The sequence below is a fragment of the Micromys minutus genome (assembly GCF_963924665.1).
Source record: "Micromys minutus genome assembly, chromosome: 22".
Lineage (NCBI taxonomy): Eukaryota > Metazoa > Chordata > Mammalia > Rodentia > Muridae > Micromys > Micromys minutus.
The window spans coordinates 17,333,580-17,359,092 of record NC_137957.1 but is presented as its reverse complement, the minus strand read 5'-3'; the positions used below and the strand labels follow the sequence as shown (position 1 = coordinate 17,359,092).

At 36.4% G+C, this 25,513-nt stretch overlaps 1 protein-coding gene across 7 annotated transcripts in view; it reads right to left on the bottom strand.

The window, feature by feature from the left end:
* CNOT2 (CCR4-NOT transcription complex subunit 2) overlaps nucleotides 1–25,513 on the bottom strand; it is an 86,767-nt gene that overhangs the window by 16,731 nt on the left and 44,523 nt on the right. For 6 of the 7 annotated variants that reach the window (XM_080935327.1, XM_080935326.1, XM_080935331.1 and 3 more), the window contains 4 exons: nucleotides 20,301–20,423; nucleotides 12,208–12,274; nucleotides 2,421–2,568; nucleotides 1,610–1,792 (listed from right to left, as the gene is read on the bottom strand). In XM_080935327.1, coding sequence (XP_080791453.1) covers nucleotides 1,610–1,792; nucleotides 2,421–2,568; nucleotides 12,208–12,274; nucleotides 20,301–20,423 — 521 coding nt within the window. The remainder of the gene's footprint in view (nucleotides 1–1,609; nucleotides 1,793–2,420; nucleotides 2,569–12,207; nucleotides 12,275–20,300; nucleotides 20,424–25,513) is intronic. The other variant, XM_080935332.1, reaches the window with a different exon arrangement.

Sequence of the window (25,513 nt, the reverse complement as noted above, 5' to 3'; positions counted from 1 at the left end):
TTAAGATTTCAAGGTATTCAATGTTGAATTGACCTGCATTAAACTGACCAGGTACTTAAAAAACTAAATTTAGTGTTCTAAAACTAATCATTCATCTTAAATAAACCTTAGTTTATCTACCTAACAAAAAAACTCCCTATTGTACCCCCAATTTTGAATTAATGCATATTTTGGTTTCTGCAAATAACTATAAATAACCCCCCCTTTTCATTTTGTACAAACCTAAGCAAAACAATAAAAAAAAACTGTATTCAAAAGAAGACCAGATAATTAAGGATGTCAATAAGGATTATTAACAAAGATTCTACAAAGAAACTTTATCATTAAATAGTCTTCTCATAGGTTAGTATGCCAGTGCAGAACAGGGCTAAGCATCTGAAGGTAACAATTTTAACTTTTCTGCCTAATTCAGTAGAACTATCCACCTTTTGTTAAGCTATGCAGCTAACAGACCAATATTCCAGAGCAAAGTTAAAGAATCAACAAACATTTTTTCCTATTGTACTAGGGCTGCTGGTTGTATAGGAACCCTCAAATACAAATTCAGTATTCGACTGAAGCCATTTCATAGTTAAAAACAATTTATAAGGAGTACACATAAAACAGACAGAGTTTTATTACAGTGACATCTCTGTGCAAAGTATTTTTGAATAATTAGAATGTGAAAAAATACAGGAAAGCAAAGAGAGCTGTGATAACATATTGCAAATAATTTCTTAAAAACTTAGATAAAAATTACAGAATACTGTAGAGCCCACATAAAATAACTGGAGTTTATAAGCTATAGGTTGAACAGGAAGTATGCTAAGCACCCACTGTAGTGCAGATTGACAAGAAAGTGAGGTGGACAGACAGGACAACAACAACTACATGAAGGGCCTTTCTTTCACGCCACAGTTTCCATGGAAACTTAGTATAAACATACATGACATGTGACTCAAACTTACATTGCTTTGCAAGAAAGCTTTACATTTCAGATGGAACTCTCATGGTACCCAAACAGCTTCAACATACTAGCAAAATGAATCACTGTTCTTGTTTGTACAGTACAAAATGGAAAGAAAAACACCAGCTTATTTTTTTTTGTTTTGTTTTGAATCTCTAGACATAAAATTTAAAAGAGCCCTGTTTTGGAATAGTCTACATATAATTGTGAAGTGTTTCCTTGTAAGTACCCAGAGTATTTTAGCTTGGCAGGCATCTAAACAATGCATAATGAAGGCATGGCAGTAATAATCCAAAATGTATTCCTCCAGTCATAGCCCTAAACCCAGAACTCTTAGCATACAATGGATAAACTTTACTTAATAGTAAAAAGATAAAACAATAAAAATTTGCCTGGTGATAACCCAAGAACATTCCCTTTCTAATACCAATCAATAAAAAGATTTAACATGTTATGTAAAATAAAACCATCTTTTCTAAGAGAATATATTCTGAGTCTGTGGAGTGTTAAAAATTATGATAGTTGATAACTTTGTTCACAAATATACAATTAAAACACCTATGAGACAGAAGCCACAACTCAAAAACAAAGCGTTGCACATGAAAAGGCAAGCCTGAGAATACCCCAAAAGACAATTATATGCAGTATCAATAAACATCTTACCTGTTCACAGTAAAAGGCTGTCGAGAAGGCTGTTGCTTTGGCATACATATTATGCTTGGCGAGCTTCTGTTGGGGCTACCTAACCCTGAACTGCTCATGCTATTTGTCCTGCTAGGAATTCCAATGCCCTGACCAACCTGGGAGTGGTTCATCATATTCCTAGGATTCATAGGCAAAATACCCCTGAAAAAGAAGTCCATTATACTAAATAAGCTCTCTACAATCACTCATTAAAATTCTCTATAATCAATCAATTGCTCTACCCCTAAAATTTCATATATACATTCCAGCTATAATCCTAACTTTATAGTGGAACTAAAACAGGTGCCATCATAGAAGAAAACTATTGGGACAACTATGATATAAATTATAAATGTTTTCCACATATATATTTAAAATAATCTCATTCAACGTTTGATTATTCTGCCCTCGTGATAGTAATAATATACATAATCTATGTTTTCTGTTTTCTTTTACTGTAACTAAACAAAAGATGTGTGGCGGGCAGCAAGGAATACAGTTATCTAGGAGTCATTTTAAATGGAACATCTTTTAAGGAAGTGGTATATAGCTTTTTGTAAAAGCTCCCCAGGAGTCGATTGAACCTTGATCCATTCAGATGACAACTAGCTTACCTCAAGATCAAAATGCTATCATTTTGCAATGAAATAAAATGAACATAGGTATTTTTTTCTGAGTGCAAAGCACTGAACCAGAAAATCAAGTAGCTAATGACCATATTAAAAAAATTAAAAGCTTGCTTACTCTACAAAAATACATTCTGAAAATATTCTGGTCCATTAATAAATACCTGCTTGGAGATGGAGGCGTGTGAAGTGACATTGTTGGTACCCCTGTTGTTGGCGTGACGTGGCTCGGTAACTGAGTGCCTTGTGATAAGCTGCGGTTTAACTGAGGGGTATTGTTGCTCATCCCCCTCATAGGAAGGCCTAGTGCACCTAATAAGAAAATTCAGAAGAAGGAAATTCATTGCCATCAGGAATGAAATTGGTATCCATCTTCTGGAGTTGGCAATTAAAAACATTTTAAAATGAGCTATCATTCAACTCACTGCAAATGGACTTCTTTTAAACAAAAGTTTTAGTCTGAAATTTAATATTTTGATTATCTTTTTATATTTTTCATATTTCTATTTTACAATATTATATTAAAATTATAACAAATAAAATGTTACATAATACAAATTAATCTTGCTTTCAAACTCATTAAGGGCACATTTGTGAAACTAGCAAATGCAAATATGCCATTAAGAAATTCTGCAATATTATGTGTCTTAATTTGCAATTAATGTACATAGAAAAGACAATCATTCCCATTTTGTCATAGTATCTTTAATATACTATCCTTTGTAAATGCATTTTAGAGAAATTTATTATAAATACATATTTTATAACATTACAGTTTTTACAAACCCAACATATAATATTAAGCAATTGTTAAAAAAGAAAACCCTAATCTGATATAGGTATAATTTTAAAAACTGGTATGATTTAAGTATAATGACCCTATATTTTTCAAGTACATCTGGAACCAGGTACAGGAATAGACATGTTCTATAGGTATACTTTTAAGACTACTGTGTTTTTTGCCACTTAGGTATAAAATTCAAAAATATTAATCAAACTGGACAAACTTATTTTTTAAATGTTTGGCATGTTCACTATTTTTATATGGTATAAAATGTGGATTATTTTTGAGATTCAGAATGGAGAGTTAATATTCTATACATGTTTAGCCGTTTCCTCTATCACAGGGGTTCAGCATCATTTGGGCTGCCATCCTATGTCTGTGAATGCCTCCTTCCCTCCATCTTTCTGAGCCATGTGTGTCAGTGCTTTTGTTTTCAGTGTGCTAACTATCTGATACACTAGTCAATCAAACTTATTTTAAACTAGAAGTTAAATTAAAAAGACATAACTCATCAGAAAATAATAACTTTAGTGCTGGGGATTTAAGATATTTTTTCTTATGGTTTCAGTTTTGGGTCTAAGCATTTCAAACACCTGAAGAGCCTGAATCTAAGCCTTTCACAGAAATAGAACACTACATACACTGTACCTTCTCTCGGTCTATGCCTTTCATGTAAACAGTGAGAAATATATTACGTTTGCCAAATATCTGCAGAATTTGTTTTCTGGCATCACAAAGTGCTCAGAGACTGCACTGAGAGCTGGCTGTCAACCTCACACTTTAAGGTACCTGGAACTGACACAGTGCCCATACGGTCTTGTCACTATTTTGTGTGTAGAGACACTCTACTGTTTGTGACTTTAGGAATGCTACTGCCTACTGTCATTTTCTCTAAATCTGGGACAAAAATGAGAAAGAACAGAGTTTAAAGACCATCCTATGCCCTCCTTCAAGCATCAGTTTTCCTAGAGGTGCTATGGGTACCTCCCATAATAAACCCATCAAAATGGTAATTTTCCTAACACACATTTCCTAGGTGCCCAGTACGTGGCAAACATCATACATGCTGCTAGAGAAATAGCAGTTAAACAGAAAAGGCTCCTAACGTCAGGTGCTTAATTAATCTCTATTTCTACATAGTATCCTAAAGTCAGCTCTAGATGAAAACTGCAAACAGGCATGTATTTGCCAGATGTTAAAGATCCCCTACTAGGTCCACATTTTACAGACAAGAAATCTGATCCCCAGATATATTAACTGACTTCTCTGAAGAGACACAAAGAACTAGAACTAGAATTTGTATCTCTTAACTCCTCCTGCTCTTGGGGGCAGTACTCTGAAGGCAGAACGAAGGCATTCACAGCATGAGTGCCTAATAAGACCTTTAGTCTACTTTCCCTCCAGCCTCCTTTTGGAAGTATCTGCTCTGTTGGCTATCTCCTCTCCCACTGCCCCCCCCCCACCAGCTTCATCCTTTCTTTCCTTTTCATTCTTCTTACTTTCATTACCCACTCTAAGTCATAACTTCAAATTTCACTCTTTTCTGCCCTTTAATTTCTTTAAAATTAGTAGTAGACCCCCACAAAAGACTTTCTTTGTCTACAGCAACTCTTCCTATATGTATTTTTCTGTCTGTTAGGTGTAAAAAAATGTCTAGTTTTATAACTACTTTAAATATTGTACATAATCTGAACATTGGCAAGCATTCTGGCCAAGAAAACAACAGGTAATGTGTTTTATTCAATTAAAGACTGGACAATTCAAATTAATTTATATTGATAAGTAGTGGAGGAGGACAATATGAAATAAATATGTTTGAATTTTAGCCTCCAAATTTATCTTGGTTAAACAAAAAATAAACTTAACACATTTCATTCATTTTGTTGAAATATCCATGAAAGTTGAAAATACACATTTTATAAACTGTATCACCAATTCTTAAATATTTAATAGGTTTAGCTAAAATTTGACTTAAAAACTGAAGATCATTAAAACAGTAACACTGAATGAAAGTACACAGAGAATTCATTTTAGAAGACAAAGTGTACTAAGTTATTACACTTGAGCTATTTGAGTTAAACTGGTTAGGTTCGGGGGGAAGAAAATTTAATCTTCTAATTATGAATAATGACAGAAAATCATCTCTAAGATATCAGGACAAGAACAGAGCATACCAGCTACAAAGAGAAAACCCTCACTGACTGTTGGTGGCTTATGTGAACAACAAAAGGTTGAGTGTGCACAGGAGCTTGTTGGTAAGTGCCTGGGAGAACACAGTGAAGCTCGGGACGGCCTAACCAAAATTATCTTTGCTTTTTTCCCCTACACAATTTTTATAAGAAAGACATTTAATCTTTTATCTCAGTTTTTACACATAAGAAAAGAGAAAGACAAAAATGAATGTAAAAGGTTGTAATTCTGAATCAACTTCTTTCAGGGGAACTAATGTACACATTCTGAATAGCTTCCTACCTTTTATTTGATAAGACGTTGAACAACAAATTAAATTCTTCATGGATCCTTTTTTCAGAAATCCAAAAAAAAATTGACTTAAGCATTCCAAGTGGTTGACAACATGCCCAGTGAGTAAAGCTGTCCCCAGGCCTGATCACCTGACCCAAATTCTATCCCTAGAATTCAAAGTTATACAAAGAAAGAACTGCCTTTTGCAAGCTGTTTTCCAATGTGCCCTGATACAAGAATATACACACACTAAGCTTTTGTATTTGATTAAAAAGTATGCCGTGATTTTTTTTGTTAAAAGAGCCACTTCACACTAGTATCTTAAATACTTATAGCAAGTTATACCATCTAAAGAAGTCCTTGCTAAAAATAAACTGTATTAATAACCTAAGGGGAAAGTTCAGTTACAGCATCAAATGCCTGAATACCTGGCACCTGTATGAGGCTTTTCTTTCCACTGTACCAATGATCTAGACTTGTGCAGAAACTCACTGTCATGCCCAAACTAACAAAAGACACCGTATGAAGCAGGGCCTGATCTCCTTGACTTTACCTATCGCTTTTCCTGCATTAAGTATGATTCCAGGTAAAATCATTTCATGCTGGTATTTCCGTCACAAAAATCCAAAAATAGAACAAAATAAAAAACTTCTGAGATACACCAAGTTATAAACTAAAAACTAAAGGAGCCATTAACCTGCTTAGCATCCCAGCAGAACTGGGGAGACACCTCAGGGTTGTTAGTATTGCCCTCAGCAGCCACAATCAGGTTACAACCATCTGTAACTCCAACAGACGACACCCTCTGGCTCTGCAGGCCACACATACATAAATGCACAGAAATTTACAGACACAAACAGATACATAAAAAAAACTAGTCTTTCAAAAACCAGATCGCAAGCAACAAAGCAGGAAGCCAGTTTCTGTTCTTCAAAGTACTTTCACAATTAACATTACTTGCCACATTTTTAGAGCAAGTTGCTAACTCTGCCTTCTTCTTTACAAACTGTAACTTACTCTGAGTTTGGGGAATTCATGGGTAGTAGAAGCTTTACCCTAAGACACTGGTTCCGAGCCTTCCTGGAGCTACAACCTTTAACAAAGCTCTTCAGCTCCCAACCATAAAATTATCCCTGTTTCTACTTCCTAATCGTAATTTTGTTACTGTTTGAATCATAATGTAAAACCTGATATGCAGGATATCTAATATGTGACCCCTGTAAAAAGGTCATTCAACCCATAAGGGGTCGTGACCCACAGGTTGAGAACTACTGCCCCTAAAGCATCCTGGTGGTTTTAAAAGGTGCAGAAAGGGTTTCGGGAGCCTCTACCCTACATTATTAAGTATACAACTTTAAGTCTTTACAACTTTGTAAGGACCCCCAAAGGAAAAAGTATTTCCAACTTAATTAACATTTCATTGCTCAGATACTTTATGTTTGATTCATAACCCTCCTTCATTGCCCTATCTTCTCAAATTTGTTCCTGTAACTTCACTATTTGCCATTCTCTATCTAAGAATGCCTTTCCTTCTTTACAACAGGGATCAAGATTGTTAAAGTACATACATAAATCTAAGGGTTAAGTAAGACTGTGTCTGAGGGCATGCACAATATTTCATAGGCTTGGGAGTAGAAACAGAGTCCGGGAAACTATGAATGTAATAATAACCATGATTTAAATAAATGGTGGTGGTAATGTTGCAGTATCAGGTGGCTAGAGATGGCATGACAGTTAAGTCCAAGAAGACGAGCTGTACAAACGCAGGCAGATGAGCAAGGTAAATGGTGCTGCCTGCAGTTCCTGATGGTCAGGAGGCCTTGAAAACAGGGGGAAGAAAAACAAGAGGATCAACTACAGACCTAAAGGAGAACATGCATTACCCAAACTAAGGATGTATCTGATGGGGGAAAAAGGATAAAGCAAACTGGTTTCAGAATTCAAGACTAGGAACAGAAAGAAGCTGTTGTGAACCAGAGACTGCCAGACAAAAGTAGCCCTGCAAGACCGATTCTCATGGCACAGTACCGAACATTTCCACAAGCAAACTTTGTTTACGTCCCCAACCTAAATGTCCAGTACAGATTATCAGTACCTGGTCACAAAATGATACAGGTCTCAAACCTTATAATATGCTAATTTTCTGTCCAAACTCTATATAATATGCTGTATAAACTGTATCTCCAAACTATCCCAAATCTGCCTAATTCTCAGTTAGTAGTGCAATTTCTATGTTCTTGATGAAACTAAGTCTGACTCTCATTCCTTCCCCATTCAGTCCACTTTCTACAAAGCAAAGAAATGCTTAAAAATGAGGTGGCACCATAAAACCTTTGCTATTCACACAGAACAGCGAATAAACAGTAATTAGAACATATTCAAATGACTGTTTTCTTTTACACGTGCTGACTTGCTGTGTGTAGGACTGTTCGTCCATCAAGTGCGCTCTAGTGGAGCGCGGGTATCAGGCTGGCACCAGTGGCCTTTACACAGAGCCAGCATACGGACTGAGGTCTTCTTTTAATTTATTTATGTGTACGAATGTTTTGCCTGTTCACCATATGTCTTTCTGGTTTCTGGAAGACAGAAGACAATGTCATATCCTCTGGAACCAGTTACTGATGATTGTAAACTGCAGAGTGGATGCAAGGAACAGAACCAGGAGGGTCCTCTGAAAACAACCTCTGAGCCATCTCTCCAGCCCAATCTGAATTCTTTACAAATGTTTACAAGGCTTCCTATGATCTGGACACCCATGAGATCATTCGCTGTTCTACTCTCATTCATTACATGGACCTGCCGACTGCCCCTTTATCAGTAAGTGACTTACTACATCTTCCTAGCTTTCCTGTACTCAAACACTCCTTCAAGACCATTCCAGGAACGATCAGCCTCATACTTAGGTTTCCACATTAAATTATAATTCCTGAGAGCCGGTACAGTCTTTTCATGTAAAGCACAAACTCCTCACACATCTCCTGAGCCTGACTGATAGTTCTGTCCTACTCATCACAAGAACTGCCGAATTTCCTCAGTTGTATTCATTCTGTTTCAGCCCATGATACGTAAGCTGTGAAAAACAGGAAGCTTGTTACTTGTCACACTGCTGATTAGGCCTTGGAACAGAACCGTATCCATGTCACAACGTCTTTAGTAGACAGTCGCTCAGCTTTTTGGCATCTGTAGATTCAACGCTATCACTGGGGTCATGACTTCAGTTCTTGGGTTTCAAACCCTGTTTTTTTAGCCATGTTCAGAGCACTGTTCTTACAAAGGAACGTCATTCTGGCTCCATCACCTTCCACCTACAAGAACTTACAAGTTCCTTAACACCTCATGGAGTTGTGAAGATTAATACACACTCACTACTGGGACACCAGCTTTCCCCCTTATTTTTAATGTATGCATGACAGTCGAAGGACCCGACAAATGATCTTAATAGCAAAGAAAAATGAGGCAGTTTAATTAACTGGATTTCCACAGAAAGACATTTTATGGGGTAAAATTGATGATACAACTTTGATCTCTAATCCACATGAAAGGGAAGATTATACTGTACTATTAGCTGAAACCAATTGACAATTAGGAAGTTCCCCCTTCCACAAACTGTTTCATCATTAAACTACCTAAAGGCATATACCAACGATATACGTGAGATCCTTATCTTCCTCATTATATAAAAGAAAGTATCTACAAAGTGCTTTTCATAAACAAAGTCCTAATGACACAAAGACAATCAAGACACAATAAAAAACAGCAGTGAGCTTATTACACAGTAAGCTCACACACCATCGAGGAGAAAGGTCGGTCCACATACAGCTCTCTGGTGTCTAGGATGGTGTGACATTTACAGTAGGCACACAACAAGCTCGTCAAACTCAATTTCTAAAGCAACTAGAAGTCACTTTCCCTGTGCTTCCCAATGTCAGGATCATCACTTTTAAATCACATCAGTTATGCTCTTTTGCTCTATACAGTCAACTGCAATCTGATGAGTGTCAGTCAGAATTAGGTGCTATGCCACCACTCGTCAGGACTCTAAATCCTAGGAAGACTTTCCCCCTCAACTAGCCTGGGACTTTTCAGAATCCTTCGGTCAGTCAGGACAGCTAATTGAGTAACTGCCTACACATAAGATACACATTAGATGACACTAGATAAAGTTTTCCTTTTGCACTTCCAAGATTGTAAATACTTAGCCGAGTAAGGAAAGGTTGCTCCAACTATACAACTACTTCATTTCAATGCAATGAAGATCTAAGGAAAATAAATTCCTGGTTCTTTGTCAATTTGAATCCAGTAATTTGAGAGCCTAGAAACATGTAAGGCTATAAGACTGACTCAAATCTTATTAATGCACTTAGAAAGCATCATGTAACTTGAACACAACATGCTGAGAAGTAGCTACAGACTCTTGGGTGAGGTCTCATGTTTACAATTGTGATACAACTGTATGACTCTAGGGCCTGAAATCATGCAAGCCTCTAATCCAGTATTTTCCGGATACCTCATATGCTTACTACATGATCACTTCTACTCCAATCTGCCAAAATGTAGTCCAAGCACTCCTAAGTCCATTCTAAGAAGGCTCCCACCCAGCTGGTGAATTTCACTAAGTTTTAGTTCTGGGAAGGATAGCTTTTTTTTTTTTTTTTTTTTTTTTTTTAAAACTTTCTCTGTTTTTTAACTTTAAAAAAATCAAGAATAAGTAAAAAATTGGGAGTATATAGTTAGGTGTTAAAGTGCCTGCCTAGCTGCCTAGCATGTGCAAGGCCTGAGCTCAATATACAGCATCCAAAACAAAAGCAAGCCACACTAATCCTAGCATACTGAAGGCACAGGCAGGAGGATCTGAGTTCCTGACTAGAATGTCTAATAAGACTCTGTTGCAAGAAGAAAACAAAACCACAAAGACAAACAGAAAACAACAAATACCCAGGCAGAGTGTACATTTGAATAGCATAATTCACTATTGAGTTTGTCAAACATAAATAGAGTTAACGGCAGCACTCAGTAAAACTGGGGTGAACAAGGTACTTTTAAGTTCTACAATTCTCCTGTGTAGTTATAACAAATTGCCCTAAGAATAGTTGTCCAATCCAGTCCTTTAATTCTTTCTATCCTTCACTAAAATTTGCTACTCACATTTTAACATATAAGCGAAACTTGTGTCTCAATATCGACAAAAATGTTCGTTATACATGGCTTCTTTTAAAACTAGTTAGTATCTTTAAGATTTTTTTCTAAGAAAAATAAATTGCTAACTCAACAATCTTTGTACGTCCTTCCCACATCAAACAAAGCAAATTAAAATTAGATGCCAGTCAATGTCTGTCATGCCAAGGACATTAACACCTTCCAAAACAAATCCATCCCCCAAAGCAGGATAACATTTGCAACTTAAAAAACTTAAAGGTCTGAACAGCCAGTTACAATCACCATCACAAAACAACCTCACTTTGTCAAATGTATGTTTTATCCATTTTCTACCTTCATTCTACTGTGATCAACTGTGGGCTTTAAAAAGAAAACCGGCTAATGTAGATGCTGTACTGAGACAGAAGAGAGCTTTAGACAGCTAGGTATTCCTATAGGAAGCTTCCCACAGGGGCAAAAGTCACATATACAAAAGACAACAAGAACATAATGTTGCCTAGGCAGTAGGAAAAAACATCTGTAGATAATTAAGGAACTCCACTTTTAATATTTACTAATTGTATATTAGAAAACTACCTCATAACAGAGAAAAACCATAAAAGACAAGGGGGAAAAAGATAAACAGTGTTTTTCTATACAAAATAAGGATCCCACACCCACTGCCCCAACCGTAAAATCAGTGCACAGGATGAAGTGGTAGGACACACTGCTTAGGCATACAAGGCAAGTTCACAGCTAAGGTAATTTTCACTTGAAACTGATGAGGTGATTAGATACTGTCCTCTACTGTGTGATGGTAAATACAACACTATCCCAGCTCCATTAACAACAGTAATGAGAAACCTGCACATTGTTTTACACTAAAAAGATGATAAAAACCTTAATTAACATGTAACATTTGGTAATTTAATTTGAAAAAAACATAAAAAATTTCTAATTTTACAAAACTTTAAGTGGTGGTATATACCTAACATTTATTGAGCACTTACTATGCACCAGGCACTGTGCTAAGCGCTTTAAAAGTTTTAAACTTTATAAAACAAAATCTTACATAAAGAAAAAAACTGAACTATAAGTAAAATTTAGGTGCTATAACCAGAAAGAACCAAAGCAAAATAAATAAATAAATATTTTTTCTATCACATGAAAGCTATTTCACAAACTGCTACTAAATAATGGGCTTACAGCAATAAAGTAAGTGAAGATCTAAACGATATATCAAACCAACCAAAGGAAACAATTTTTGACTTCCTCATACTAAAAGCACAAGAATGACTACTGTTAATTGTTTAGCAAATTTCTGAGAAACTATGAAAGAATGTTTAGATATACATAATGTCAAAATAAATTGTACCATATGCTATACTCAAGAGATAACAAATTGAGAATTAGTAAGTCCCAACATAATGAGGTTTACTACACAAATAAAATATAATTTTGAAAATTAACTATCTTATGTTAAGCATTTCTGTAAACCCAAAGGTAGAACTGGTTCTCCTTATTTTCCTTAAATATAAAGTATCCCAGAATAAGTACAAAATTCTTACTTTGTTGCCCGTATAAACTTGCCCCAAACTGAGACAGCTGACCTGATGTAGATGGTGATGCCAGCATCTAGAAACAAATTAATGACATTAGAGCATAAAGAAAGTCACAATACTGTAGTTACACTTACAAGTCAATACTTCATACCATAAATGTAGGACCCAACCCAAGTCTTGTCCGTCAAACATAAGCAGCGATGTAATATGTGCCACATTTCTTACAAAGACTACCACAGCAAGATGAAAGCAAACTGCTCAAATAGAAATCATAACACTGAGAGTTTTAGGTCCACGCTAAAGTGTGACAATACTATATTACCCCACTCGATATAAAGCTCAGCTCTCAAAGTCAGCTTAGTTTATGTGTGATGTTGACTTTAGTCCATGCATTTAAACAAATTCTAAATTTAGCCTGTTATAAAAATGAAGGTTTATATTTCGTAAAAATATTTGTTGATTTTTATACTGTTTCTTTTTGTAATTCTTTATAGACAGAGACACAGGGGTGCTACTTATAAAACAGATACTCAAGCTGAATACATAAGGACATGTAAGCAATATCTCATTATTTCATCTCATACAACCATCAAAACATTTCTATTAAGCAAAACATGGGCCATGGCATCAAGAGGTTTATAATCTGGTGTGGAAAGGAATATTATGCAATCATATTGCAAGTGTTACAGCAGAAGGGCAGCATCACTGGAAAAGACCGGTTCAATGATTAAGGCGTCAGACAATTTCTGTAGGTCTAACACTTGTAGCTACACAAGAAGCATCTTTTAGGCCAACAATACACAGCTAATTGTTACGTTGATGTCATAATTAAAGCACATGGTAAGAAATAGGGGTGACTAGCTAGCAGTCATTAGGAAAGAAGAGAAAGCTCAGTCCTACTGAAGAATATTAAAAGTGGGAAATAAAAGAATGTTGGGAACAAGATTCCAAAAGGTCTTCTTTAATGTCAAACAAAAATTCCTTCTTATATCCAGAGTGTGTATCCTAGACAATTATATTAACATTTAAACTATATAACCTTGAATCAATCAAATAGGTTAAAACATGACCAATTAAATTATTTGGTTTGGGCAATAGTCGCTACTGTTACCATATTAACTATAAATATTTTATACACATATTAAAAGTTCATTTCCAAGCTGTGCAAAAACAATTAAATGAATGATGAACAATTTTAATAACCCTGTAGCTGGCGACAAAAGGTCTATATATAACAGTTAAAAACCGTGAATTTGTTACCATGACTAGCTAAAAAACAAACAGGTGCTTCCAGAGGTTTCACATAAGACATTGGCCAATATGAACACATAACTTAATAATGAATAAAAATCTTCAAATGGACATCTAAAAATATATACTTACTAAATAATAATGAAATGCCAAGGAACAGACACTATAGTGTACTTTCTCACGAAGACTAGAAATACATAAATAAATGACCTGTGTGCTGAGCCTGAGCCCTGGGGAAGTATGAGAAGAGCACAGTATAAAGTAGAGGATGCTGTGGGGTGAACACTCACCACACTGCGTGACAGTGAACACCACCTTCTACGCTGATACTACAGAAGTCATTAAAAAGTGCATCTCATGGACATAACAGCTTAATGAAAATTAGAAATGAATCCTGGCAAAATGTCAATACTAAAAGACCTCAAAAAAGTTACATACTGAAATGGTAAAAGTTAATCATAAAACCAATTTCTTAGAAGAACATAAAATCTTAGACCAAGAAAGACATTACAGTGAGAATGCAGTGTAAGTAGACACCCCAGCTTTACCATCTTAAAAAGGGTAAAGAATGGAAAAAGATTGTTACACTACCTATAGAATGATGAAACTATCATGTCCCCAGTTTAAAATTATACTATGCAATGTTTACATCTCAAGGACTATACAGTGCAGCCAAACAACAGCAAAAACTTAAAAGCAGCAGCTAAAATAGTGGCTCTGGTCATTTATCTTCCTGAGTTGTTAAACGGCCCCTTTCCCCAACAGCATGGATCTTTGGATGTTATTTAATGAGACAGGATGCCACTGTGCAGTGCGGGCCGACCTCAAACTCATGGTCCTCCTTCATCTCTCCCTCGATGCAGGCTTCAAAACTCTAGCTTAAAAGTACTTAACTTACAAAACACTGAATACTGGAGATGGAATTAAAGTTTTAAAATAAAACTTCTCTAACAAATATAAAAAAATTAAAAATTATTCTCTAAAGTCTGATCTAACTTACCTAAAGGGATGGTGAGAGTTTCACTACTTAGAAAGCACGCTTGTTCATGCATTTGTGGACAAGCATACATAAACATAGAGGAATAAAAATCTGAAGAAAATTTAAGATTAAAAAGCAATGGTTTAAAAAAACGAAACCAAATAAATCTAATAAGCAGAAGCAAAAGAACAAGGAGGAGGAACAACACAAAAATAAACAAGGAGGAGGGAATGGGACAGCAGAAAACTCAAAAATAAAATGGGATAGTAAGTTACAAAAGCTGACAATTTTGAATCAGATACAGTAATATGTTTACATAAATAACTTCTAAAATGTTTAATAATGAATTCCTCGATAACAGAAAACTAAGATTAAAATGTTCTTACTAAAAAGAAAAAAGGATGCCAGTGGAGGTTTCTATATACGCTGTCTGAGGATTGGTTCTAGCAATGGCTACAATCAGAAGGTGCTTCGAGTGCATTCAGACCCAGCCTGTAGCAAGGACACTTCCACAGTCACTCGCATTACCTCTCAGAACACTGTTGTCCAACTTACACTTTCAAAGCCACACAGACACAAACACATTCACACCCACACAGACACCCCTTTGCTACTATGAATTACTCATCTTTCAGTAATCCAAGAGCCCTCCCCAATACAAACAACCCAAATGGTGTGTTAAAAGTTTAGAATCGTGCGGGCATTTGGGGATTTAGTGCTTCTTGTTTTGGATTGAGAAATACTTAATACTAATTGATGATTAAACATTTTATAACTATTTGTCTAGATAATGAAACTGGATGCTTCACAGATCTATCATTTTCTCTCCATCTTACACTTTAATTTTAAAATACGGTTTGTGAAGAGGAGATTGCTCACAAATTCTAGAAACGACTTGACCTTTAATTCCGATATTCTTACATAGTATGTGTAAGATACTATGTAAGCTAGCCGGAGGCACACAATGACCCGGTCTCTTAAACTAACCTGACATGTACACCCAGACCATATAGTTTATAAGATGATTAAAAAAATTTTAACATTCAATCTTTCAATAATTTTCAACAGTATTATTTTTCTCTCTAGCCCCTCCTCTAAAGTTTCATTAAGACAGACTAAACTGTCGTCAACACTCACTCAACCACTAACCAGCTTTCCTGTATTACAAATTATTACTTAAAAATTATGTCCTCACTTATTACATTCTCATTAAATTTTTGTATCTGAAATTTTTTCCAGAAATGACACAAGATAGCCATTATTTGCAAGGATATACATAATTACCTGAAAATCCAGAGAATCAAGTGGAATAATACTAATAATCATATTTAGAGCACCTGAAGGACATTTGTTATTTTTCTTTAAAGTTTTAATTATTCAATCAATTTTTACACTACCACAAACTGGTTATATACTACTGTTCCTATGTTTCAGACGAGGTACACACATACAAGCTGCTTACTTTGCCCTAGGCCACAGCTTGTAAATCATGGAGCTGAAATTTAAATTCATATTAGGGTATCTACAGCCCATATTCAGTCACCAAAGCAATAAAAACACTTTGCAAAAAAAAAAAAAAAAAAGAAGAAGCAGGGATTATACATAAATTCACAAAAGAACAATTCATCACTGGATGAAAACATCAATGACAAAGCCTTCCTTGATGTCAAGAGATGTCAGGTGATAAAAGTATTTGCTGCACAAAGATGCCAGCAAGCACATGAAAAGCAAGGCATGATGGGCACTGTTATCCCAGTGTGTGGTGTGTAGTGGAACAGAGTGGCTGCTGGCCAGTCAGCCTACCCTGAGCTGCATGCCCAGGTCCCAGTAAGAGACACTCAGAAAACAAGGAGATGGCACCTGAGGAAGAATAACCGAGGTTGACCTCTGACCTCTGGCCTCCCCAAGTAAACACATGAATTCAATCCCACCAGGAACACTCCCCTGACTCTGCACACACATACAAGACCCTCCTTAAGACTAGAATGAAAAGAGCAAAATTCTGCTACTGAGCTACACTCCTAGTCAAGAAAGATCCTTCTGCAATTAGTGCTAATGACAAAATTTCACATAAAGGGATATAGGAGACTTTATGCAAGTTTTTAAAATGGTCTATAGAGCCAAAGCAATTCAAACTACTGCAGCCTAGATACATACTCAGTATGATTTTAAAAACATGCCCAAGAGCATTGGAAACTTTGATATACCAAAGGGGACCATTTCACTCAGCCATTTAGTAAATATTCGAAAACTCAAAAATGAGCAAGTCATTCATTCTCTATGGTCAGAATCTAGCCCACTGCCTGTTTTGTAAGTTGCACAGCTAAGAGTGTTTTTATATTATAGTTATGTAGCATCCTTTATTCTGCCTCGTAGCCTACAAGAGTCAAGTTACTACCTGGCTTTTAAAGAATAATCTAAAATATAAATGGTATAAAGACATTTGGACAATACCACAAAAAACAAGTATCTGCCACCTTACTGTTCACACCTTAAATCAGGATACATTTCTAATGGGCATAAGTTATAAATCAGGTTATAAAATAAAATAGAAAAATATAATAAAAATTCTAAAATTTTGGCTTCTTTAAAAAACACAGAAATATCATAAGAATATGTTTTCATTTTAATGACACATGAGGGATATGGTGTTGCTTTAAACACTGTCCACAGCCACTAGCTGGGGTTTGTCTCCTGACACAGCAGGGATGGTCCCATTGTGTGACACTGGAATTCTGGGGACTTCTCAGAGAGTAGATAAATGCTAGGGCCACAAAAGGCTCTTGGTTGGTTGCTGTTAGCCACAGTTTAAGTAGTCGTACCCAAAGAAACAACAAGAAAAACTTAGATATCTTGACAAAGATCTAACATGCCCTAATCAGCAGGAAGTAGTTCTGAAGATGCCCCCTTTCTTTCTATCCTGTTCTCTCTTATATAGTGTTGGAAGGTTGAAAGATGGAAAAGGTTGGAGACAAGTGGAAGAACCCACAAGCCAACAGAAGACTGGCTTATCTAATAAAATATTAGGATTATCTAAACCAGAAAACATTTTTTAAAAATCCCTTGGCTAGGGATGCGGCCTAGTGCTAAGTTCTTGTCTAGTACCTTCCAGGCTCCATGTTCAATCCTCAGCATACATGAAAACAACAGGAAGCCAGAAAATAACAAAAGCTGTTGGCAGAAACAACTTAAGCTGATTTAACCATTACGAAATGGAAATATTATATGGTGCTCCCTTAATATGTACAACTTTTGTTTTGTGTATTAACCATGTTATTTTAAAGAGAAAATATCAAGGGATAGTTTTTAATAAAATGATTAATATTTATATAATATAAAAGAATAAACTAAAGAGGAAGTCTTGTGAAAATACTTACAATAAAAGAAGAGGTCAAGAGAAATACAAGGCACAAACATGAGTTCTACAAGAACTACATATGGCCACTAACCATTTGGGAAAGATGTCACTCACTGTATATTAGATCTGTACATTTGGAGAAACTTTAATATATGTACAATGTTTTAATGCACTGAATGTATATTGTCTGACATAGGCTCATGTATTTGGGCACTTGGTCCTTCTCAACTGATGGGGCTGTTTGGAAAGGTTGGAGAACAAAATGAAGCCTTGCTAGAAGTGACTCACTGGGAGCAGAAGGTTTTACAGCCGGGTCCCACTTTCTGTTGGTTACACTCTGCTTCCTGACTGTGGGTGTGCTGTGATCAGCTGCCAACCTCTACCCTCACACCACTGGCTCCTGATGCTACTCCTTCCCTGCCATGATAGAGTGCATCTCCTTCCACTGTGGGTCAAAGTCCTTCCTTCCTTACATTACTCCTCTTTGGTATTCTCTAACTGACACATTAAAACAATGAACTACTTTGGTCTATATATGTTATACCAAGAATTACAAGCTGGTATTCTTAAAGACACAGGGAATGTTAATGGGAGTAAAATTATTACACAGATTCTGATTAAAGATGGCACCATGTTCCAGGAATCTTCATTGTAAGAATTCTGATGGAAATGTTTGAAGTATAAAATTATAATTTTAATGTATAATTAGTCCTACCTAGATTTGAGGTCTTTTGATCTATGTATCTGTACTTTTAAAAGTTAAAGTCTGTCTGTATTGTTTTTAATTTTAAAAAGGTAACAGCAATCACAACAATCTCTGCAAAGAAACAAAGGTTTTGAGAAATCCTTGCTTTCAGGCAATGTCAGAACACAAGCATTACTTGTATTGCTTTAGAGTTCACTCTTCATCTACTTCTTAATTTAGTACCAAAATTTCCTGAGGGAAAATATTCTGTCACTTCTGTGACTGTCAACTATATTGGAATAGTATTAATTTATGTGAGCCTCTGGGTAAAATAGATATACTAATTCTGATTTTAAAATCATAATAGTCCTTGAAGCCAGACACTTTTTATTTTCTAAATATTTATTTTTACGAGTATAGGTGTTTTGTTTGCATGTGTGTCTGTGTCCACAGGCATGCAGTGACAAGGAGGTCAAAAGAGGGCATTGGATTTCCTGAAACAAGAGTTATTGATTGCTGTGAGTTGCCATTTGACTGTCAGGAACAGGAGCCGGGTCCTCAAGAGTAGCCAGTGATCTTCACTGCTGAGACATCTCTCTAGCCCTGACAGACATGTTATTCTTTGTCCACATAAGCTCAATCCTGAGTTTCAGTTTAAATCTTTACCTGTTCTTAATTACACCCTTCATTAGCATATCCATTTCACTTTCTAGCAAACGTTTTTATTACATATCCACAGTAAAATGCACAAGTTTTATAGTTTCTGCAATGAAACTATCAAATATTATGCCCAAACGTTTTTGCAACACTAATAACTTGTTCTATGGCCGAACTACATATCTAACTTTTTAATCTTCAAAATCAACTCTTAAATCAGATATATGTAAATAATACTTCAATATAATACACATCAAATAGAAATGGCTAGACAGTCAGGGACCATTAAAAACTAGGCGACATTATTCCATGTGGTATTAAAGGGCACGCTATGGATAAGCAAAGCCAATGCATAAAAAATTTGGAGGGAAAACATGGTATCGATGATTTGTTTCTAAAACAACAATTTTTTCAAATAACAATAATGAAGAAAGGCTGGGCCTGGAGAAATGGGATAGGCTACTAATGTTAACTTAGGTTGAGCTAATCTGTGGCCTTCTAAAAATTGATGAGTGAATTAGTAATAATTAGCCTTAATTTAAAACGAGCATTTGTTACATATTTTCAACATTTAAAAACAGAACTGAGAACAATGCTAAAGAAATTAGGAAATAGCAAATTTATAAAGCACTGAAAGAAAAAAAAAAAGCAGCTGAACAGATATACAGCATCAGAATATAACTTGTTTGATTAAAAGACATAATGACTTAAGTTATTTTAAAATTTAACCTTTCATGTGGAAGGAATTATTGATCTACTAGTCTTCCAAAGCAAATGTCTATACTATTAATCCACACAGTACCGAAGACTTCTGACTGTAGTCTCTGTGGCTGTGGAGAAGGGTATTCCTTACTTGCAAAGTAGAGTTACAGCCAGGATGTACAAATGTGCTCGCTTAACTTTGTAAGTACACTTGCTTTATTATAAAACATACTTCTCAAAAACCCAGATTACCTCAAAGTTAGTCTTTAGTCTATGTCTTTGAGTACTTCCTATAACATTACTATTGCTTAAGAATCATAGGACACTAATGTTCCCCATGACAAACCAGATCTTTCTGTCCCCAGGACCTACACCTATGCTTAGCACAGACAACCCCCCAGAGTTCACATGCTCCTCTTTGGGGAACTAGACACAGGTACGTGCTGAGGAAACCCAGAGTGACTTACATCTTTCTCTGACCGATGTGGGAACACAGAAGACTGGCTGTAGTACATGTTTTCATCATGGTAGTCGCTGTCCACCCCCTCTACAAACTTCTTTCTTGAAGCACCAAACATGCTGTTTGTCACCTAAACAAAAACATTACTTTTATCAAGAGTAGTATTTTGGAAAAGTCTGGCTTTACTTTACTCCTATGGAAACAAAATGCCCACTGCTACGATCCTGAGATAGATTAACTGAGTGGCGGGACTCAGACACAGATGCAAACCTGACTATACAGTACAGTCTTACTGCCCACCCTGCTCCAAGAGAAGAAGCAAACAATCTTGCTGACCTTTACAGAACTAAATCACTAACTGCTGAATAATTATAGCTCCAAATACAATTTTTCCAAACACAGTTTTTTCTTTTTAAATTTCAAAGTCCTCGCATACATTACAAACACCGCTGCTGTATCTACTTTAGAACTGTTGAAGAACATGAAGATTTATGGTGGTACAGTATGTTTTTAATCACCATGGAAAGGCACTCTGAAATTTTATGTCAAGTCACAACTATCTAGACATAAAACAAAATTAACTTATGTTGGTATGAATTTATGATATTTTGTTTACTGCTTATTCTTTTGCATCTAAAGTTTTTATAAAAACAATTATAAGCTTACACCCAAACCTATGAAATATGCTAATTTTTAAGTTTCCAAAACTATCAGCTGACCAACATGAGCTTTCTGTTTCTGTGTCATTTCTATTGGCTCTCACTATACAGCCCAGACTGGCCTTCAATTCCCAATCTTCTCACCTCAGAGCTCTGAGATTACAAGAAGGTATCATTTAGTCTAACCACATGAGGAAATTGAGGCAAGTCTGTCTTCTCACTCCTGCCAATATATTCAAGTTTAGAGACTTGAATAACATAATTATATTTTCTGAGTATAGTCGAATCAAATTTAATGTCTTAGTTACTCACTATACCTAAGATTATTAAGAGCTCAATATTTTCAGAGAAGCACCCTACATGCCTGTGATGGTTTGGGTAGGCTTGGCCCAGGGAGTGGCACTATTAGGTATGGCCTTGTTGGAGTAGGTGTGTCACTGTGGGTGTGGGCTTTAATACCCTATCTTAGCTGCCTAGAAGCCAGTATTCCTCTAGCAGCCTTCAGATGAAGATTTAGAACTCTCAGCTTCTCCTGTACTATGCCACCCTGGATGCTGTCCTGCTCCCACCCTGATGATAATGGACTGAACCTCTGAATCTGTAAGTCAGTTCCAGTGAAATGTTGTCCTGTTAAGAGTTTCCTTGGTCATGGTGTCTGTTTACATCAGTAAAACCTTAACTAAGACAATGCCAATCCATCGAGCTTTCTAAGTGCTTTTTCTTATACTGAGGCAAAAAAAAAAAAGAGCCATCCTTTCCTGAGTTTAATTTCAGAAAATGAACAGTTACAAAAAATTTAGATCCAGTACATATGCTATTTTTAATTTGTTTTGCAAACATTACAAATATAGTTCAAATTTTCTTTATAGTATCTTTGCTAATGAGCTCTACTTCTAAAAAAGAACATGGATAAAAGCATGTAATATACATAGTACAATATCCAGGCATCCTCCAATAAGTTTACACACATGAATAAATTCAAAATAACACAAAGTAAACTTTTCTTTAAAAATTTTTTACATAGCAATATCATTAAGACCAGTTCTAAATTCCTAAAACCCCCAAACTGAAATTAATTATATAGAATAAATCAACCTAATACCACGTAAATAAAGTATGTCCCATAAAACACAGAAATGCGTATCCCCTACCAACACTGCCTGTTCTCAAATAGTACAGGGGTTGGGCATAAAGGGAGACAAGTGGGCGAGAGGGAAAAGAGAAGAGAAAATTGCATGCCACTGAGAATGCTGATCATTCTGACATGACTTCAATAACAGCAAAATACTAACAGTGTCCATGCCCCAAAGGCGAACCCTGACAAGTTAGGTACAAGAATGACATCCTTCCGACCTATGGCAGGGCAGAAATGGGGGAGGGGGTGTTACTACTTTTCTTAAAGCCAGATTAATTTTAAAGAGCCTTCATTCTACACATGAGGAACCAGGAGAGCAGGATGTTTTAGAATTAGTAAATAGTAAGGACAGAAAGAAAAAAGGGGGTGAGGGGATAAGAGCCACGGGGCAATGCTTATAGGAAGAGCCCTCAATACAGAGACAAATCCCTCCGGGATATGACTGATGTATTACAGACTGCACTCCACACTGTGTGGGGAGATTTAAGTAACATAACCAGTAAGGGCTACTATATATCAAATAGAACTTTGTGAGCCTGCGGGAGTTACCACACCTATAACTGATCCTGAGTCATGTGTGAAAATGGACCGTGTAAGGATGGAAACTCAGGAGGCGGGGTTCGGAAAGTGATGATACAGGATGACTGTAAAGGCTACAAAGGGGACAGATGTGGTGAGAGGTGACTGGATATGCTCTGAAGAAGAGGAGGTAAGGATGAGTGGTTGGTTATGTGTGGCATTAAAAAATATATATTTAATTTTCTTTCTGCAAAGAATAAAGGGAATTAGAAACCACATTCTATCAGTGAGAAAGTGTGTGCCAATGTTACAATGAAACGCCTCACTACATCATATAAATGACAGTAGATCTTGTAAATAATTTTTTGAAACGTAGTTTAAATTAAGTAACATTTCCTCTTTATATCAGAAACAAGGATTTCTACATTCTTTGATCAGGGGCTTACATTGTAAACTAACTCTTCTTGACTCTCAGACCAGACTATTTGAAGAAAGACAAACATTCCCCTAGGAATGCTGTTATATACCAAAATGTAACGTTTTCTTATATGGGAAACATTTAATCATAACATTTTCATCATTCCTTTGACTCAATAAGTTTTATTTATATGTGTGTGTGTGTGTGTGTGTGTGTGTATGTATATATATATTGAAGGCACAGATAGGTTAGCTTTTACTGATTTTCTCTACCAATCTCATTCAAAGAGAATTAGTTTTGTCTTAGAAAGTACAGAGAACTATGCTGGGACAGAATGGAAATGCTGAGCTGGCTTGGATACCAAACTGTACTATTTTATTACTTAGGAAGGCACAGGACCCATGTCAAATTCCTGGGATAGTCTTTTTTTTTAAAGATTAATTTCATTTATAAAAGTACACTGTTGCTGTCTTCAGACACACCAGAAGAGAGCATCAGATCCCATTACAGACAGTTGTGAGTCACCATGTGGTTGCTGGGATTTGAACTCAGTACCTCTGGAAGACCAGCAGCCAGTGCTCTTAACCTCCGAGCCATCTCTCCAGCCCCCTCCCTGTGGTATTCTTAGTATTTAACTGTACCGATTCAAAGCCAACTTCTGTAAGCCTGAATAATTAAAGAAAAAAAAAAAACTTCAAAACTCTCAAGTTTAGATAATCTAACCAGCAATTTCAGAAAGGACTAAGGAAGACCACAATGGAGAGGGGGTGGCGGCAAGGCTGTAAGTTGTTTAAGTGGTCAGGGAAATAAAGTGAGAGTGTTGTGAAATTTTAACTTGAAAATACATGAGTGGCTTTATACAAAATAATAAGCAAGAGCAGGGAAAAGAGAAAAGTAGGACAGACGACATGTATCTATATCCAAAGAACAGTAATACTTAACTATACCGTGCCCTCATAAACATCTCCAGAGAGCAATCTTCCCTGAAACCTGGACTGCTAGCACTGAACCCTGAAGAAAGATCCTTCTGTGACTCAGGGATTCTTTCCTGGTCACAAAGACACGATTTAAACCCTTTCTCAAATCTTAACTGAAAGGCCTAGCAGCACGTTCAAAGTGCCAAGCATTTGTATTCCCAATGCAGACACACTTAAAACAGATGCACCAACTCATGATCTTCCATTTTCTCTACACACCCAGCAAGTGCTACTTTTAGGGCGCCAGGACTTTTCTAACTGACTGCTTTTTTTCTTTCTTACATGTACCTTAGTTTATGTTCAAGAAGGTTCACTGCATGCATTGTGAAGAAACCGCACTGAATAATGAGAAAGCTTGACCTGCAGTCTTCAACAAGCTGACAATCTGGTTGACAGATTTGTGAATGAATTTAGAAATTCACTTACAAGGTCATGAGTGTGTCTAAGGAAAAGTGAGTGTGGTGTCTGAACAAGCCCTTAAACAATCAAACAAAGTGGGAAAAGAACAAATCCTGAAAGACAAAACACCTGAAAAGGGGCTCAGCAAGGAGAGAAACCTGGAAAAATGAACTTTCAATTGATCCAGGTGTTGCAGCACACAGAATCCCAGCACTTGGGAGATAGAAGCAGGAAGTTCTGGGGACTGCAACTAGGCCCACTTTGGTTACATGAAGCTTGACTAAAAAACAACAAACCCCCGCCCCCGCCAAAAAACAAATTCTATGCCAATCACAACCCTTTCTATATGGCAAGCACAACAGGTTCTAGAGGAAAGTGCTGGGTGAGAAAAGCAGGATCTTCAGTGCTGGGTCAACAGGGCAGAGTACACAGGCACTTCTGCCCACTTTCCAGTAGCCTATGTGATCTCAGCAATTAGTCCAAGCTACTCCAACTCCAAACACTTACTCCAAGTATCTACAGCTCTCTATCTATCTCTGCTGTAGTTTACGAGCACTCCAACAGAATCCAAACAGGTATTTATTGTTCTTCATTTTCCTTAAATCTACTTTCCTCCATCTAAGCAATTTAAGTGAAAATTTATGTTCACGGATCTGATCAAATTTTTTCAACAAATGAAAAGCTCGAAGGTCCTCTGTAATCAATCTCTCTGACCTCTCTTCAAAAAAGCTTCTCTCCCACCATTAAACTATGGGCAAACTTTCAGCTGCTCAAATTTCTTTCTACCCCAGAGCCTTTGTACCCTGGCTATCTCTAAAGTGTTCTTGCTCACTGCTCACTCTTCTTAGAAACTTTAATGCTAAATTACAAGGCCTGCTCTCCTTAATCAGTGAAAAGAAAGCACTTTATCATAACTAATTGATCAGCTCTGGTTCAGGCAAAGTCAAGTGGTGCCAGCATTTTAGAGACAGAGGCAGCTGGATCTCTGACTTTGAGCAGCCTGGGTCATATGGCAAGTTCCTGGACAACTGAGCTGGGGCTACATGGTGACCTGTCTCAAACAAGCGAAGCTTATTCGCACCATCATTACGATGGTGAAAAGCTAGCAAACAA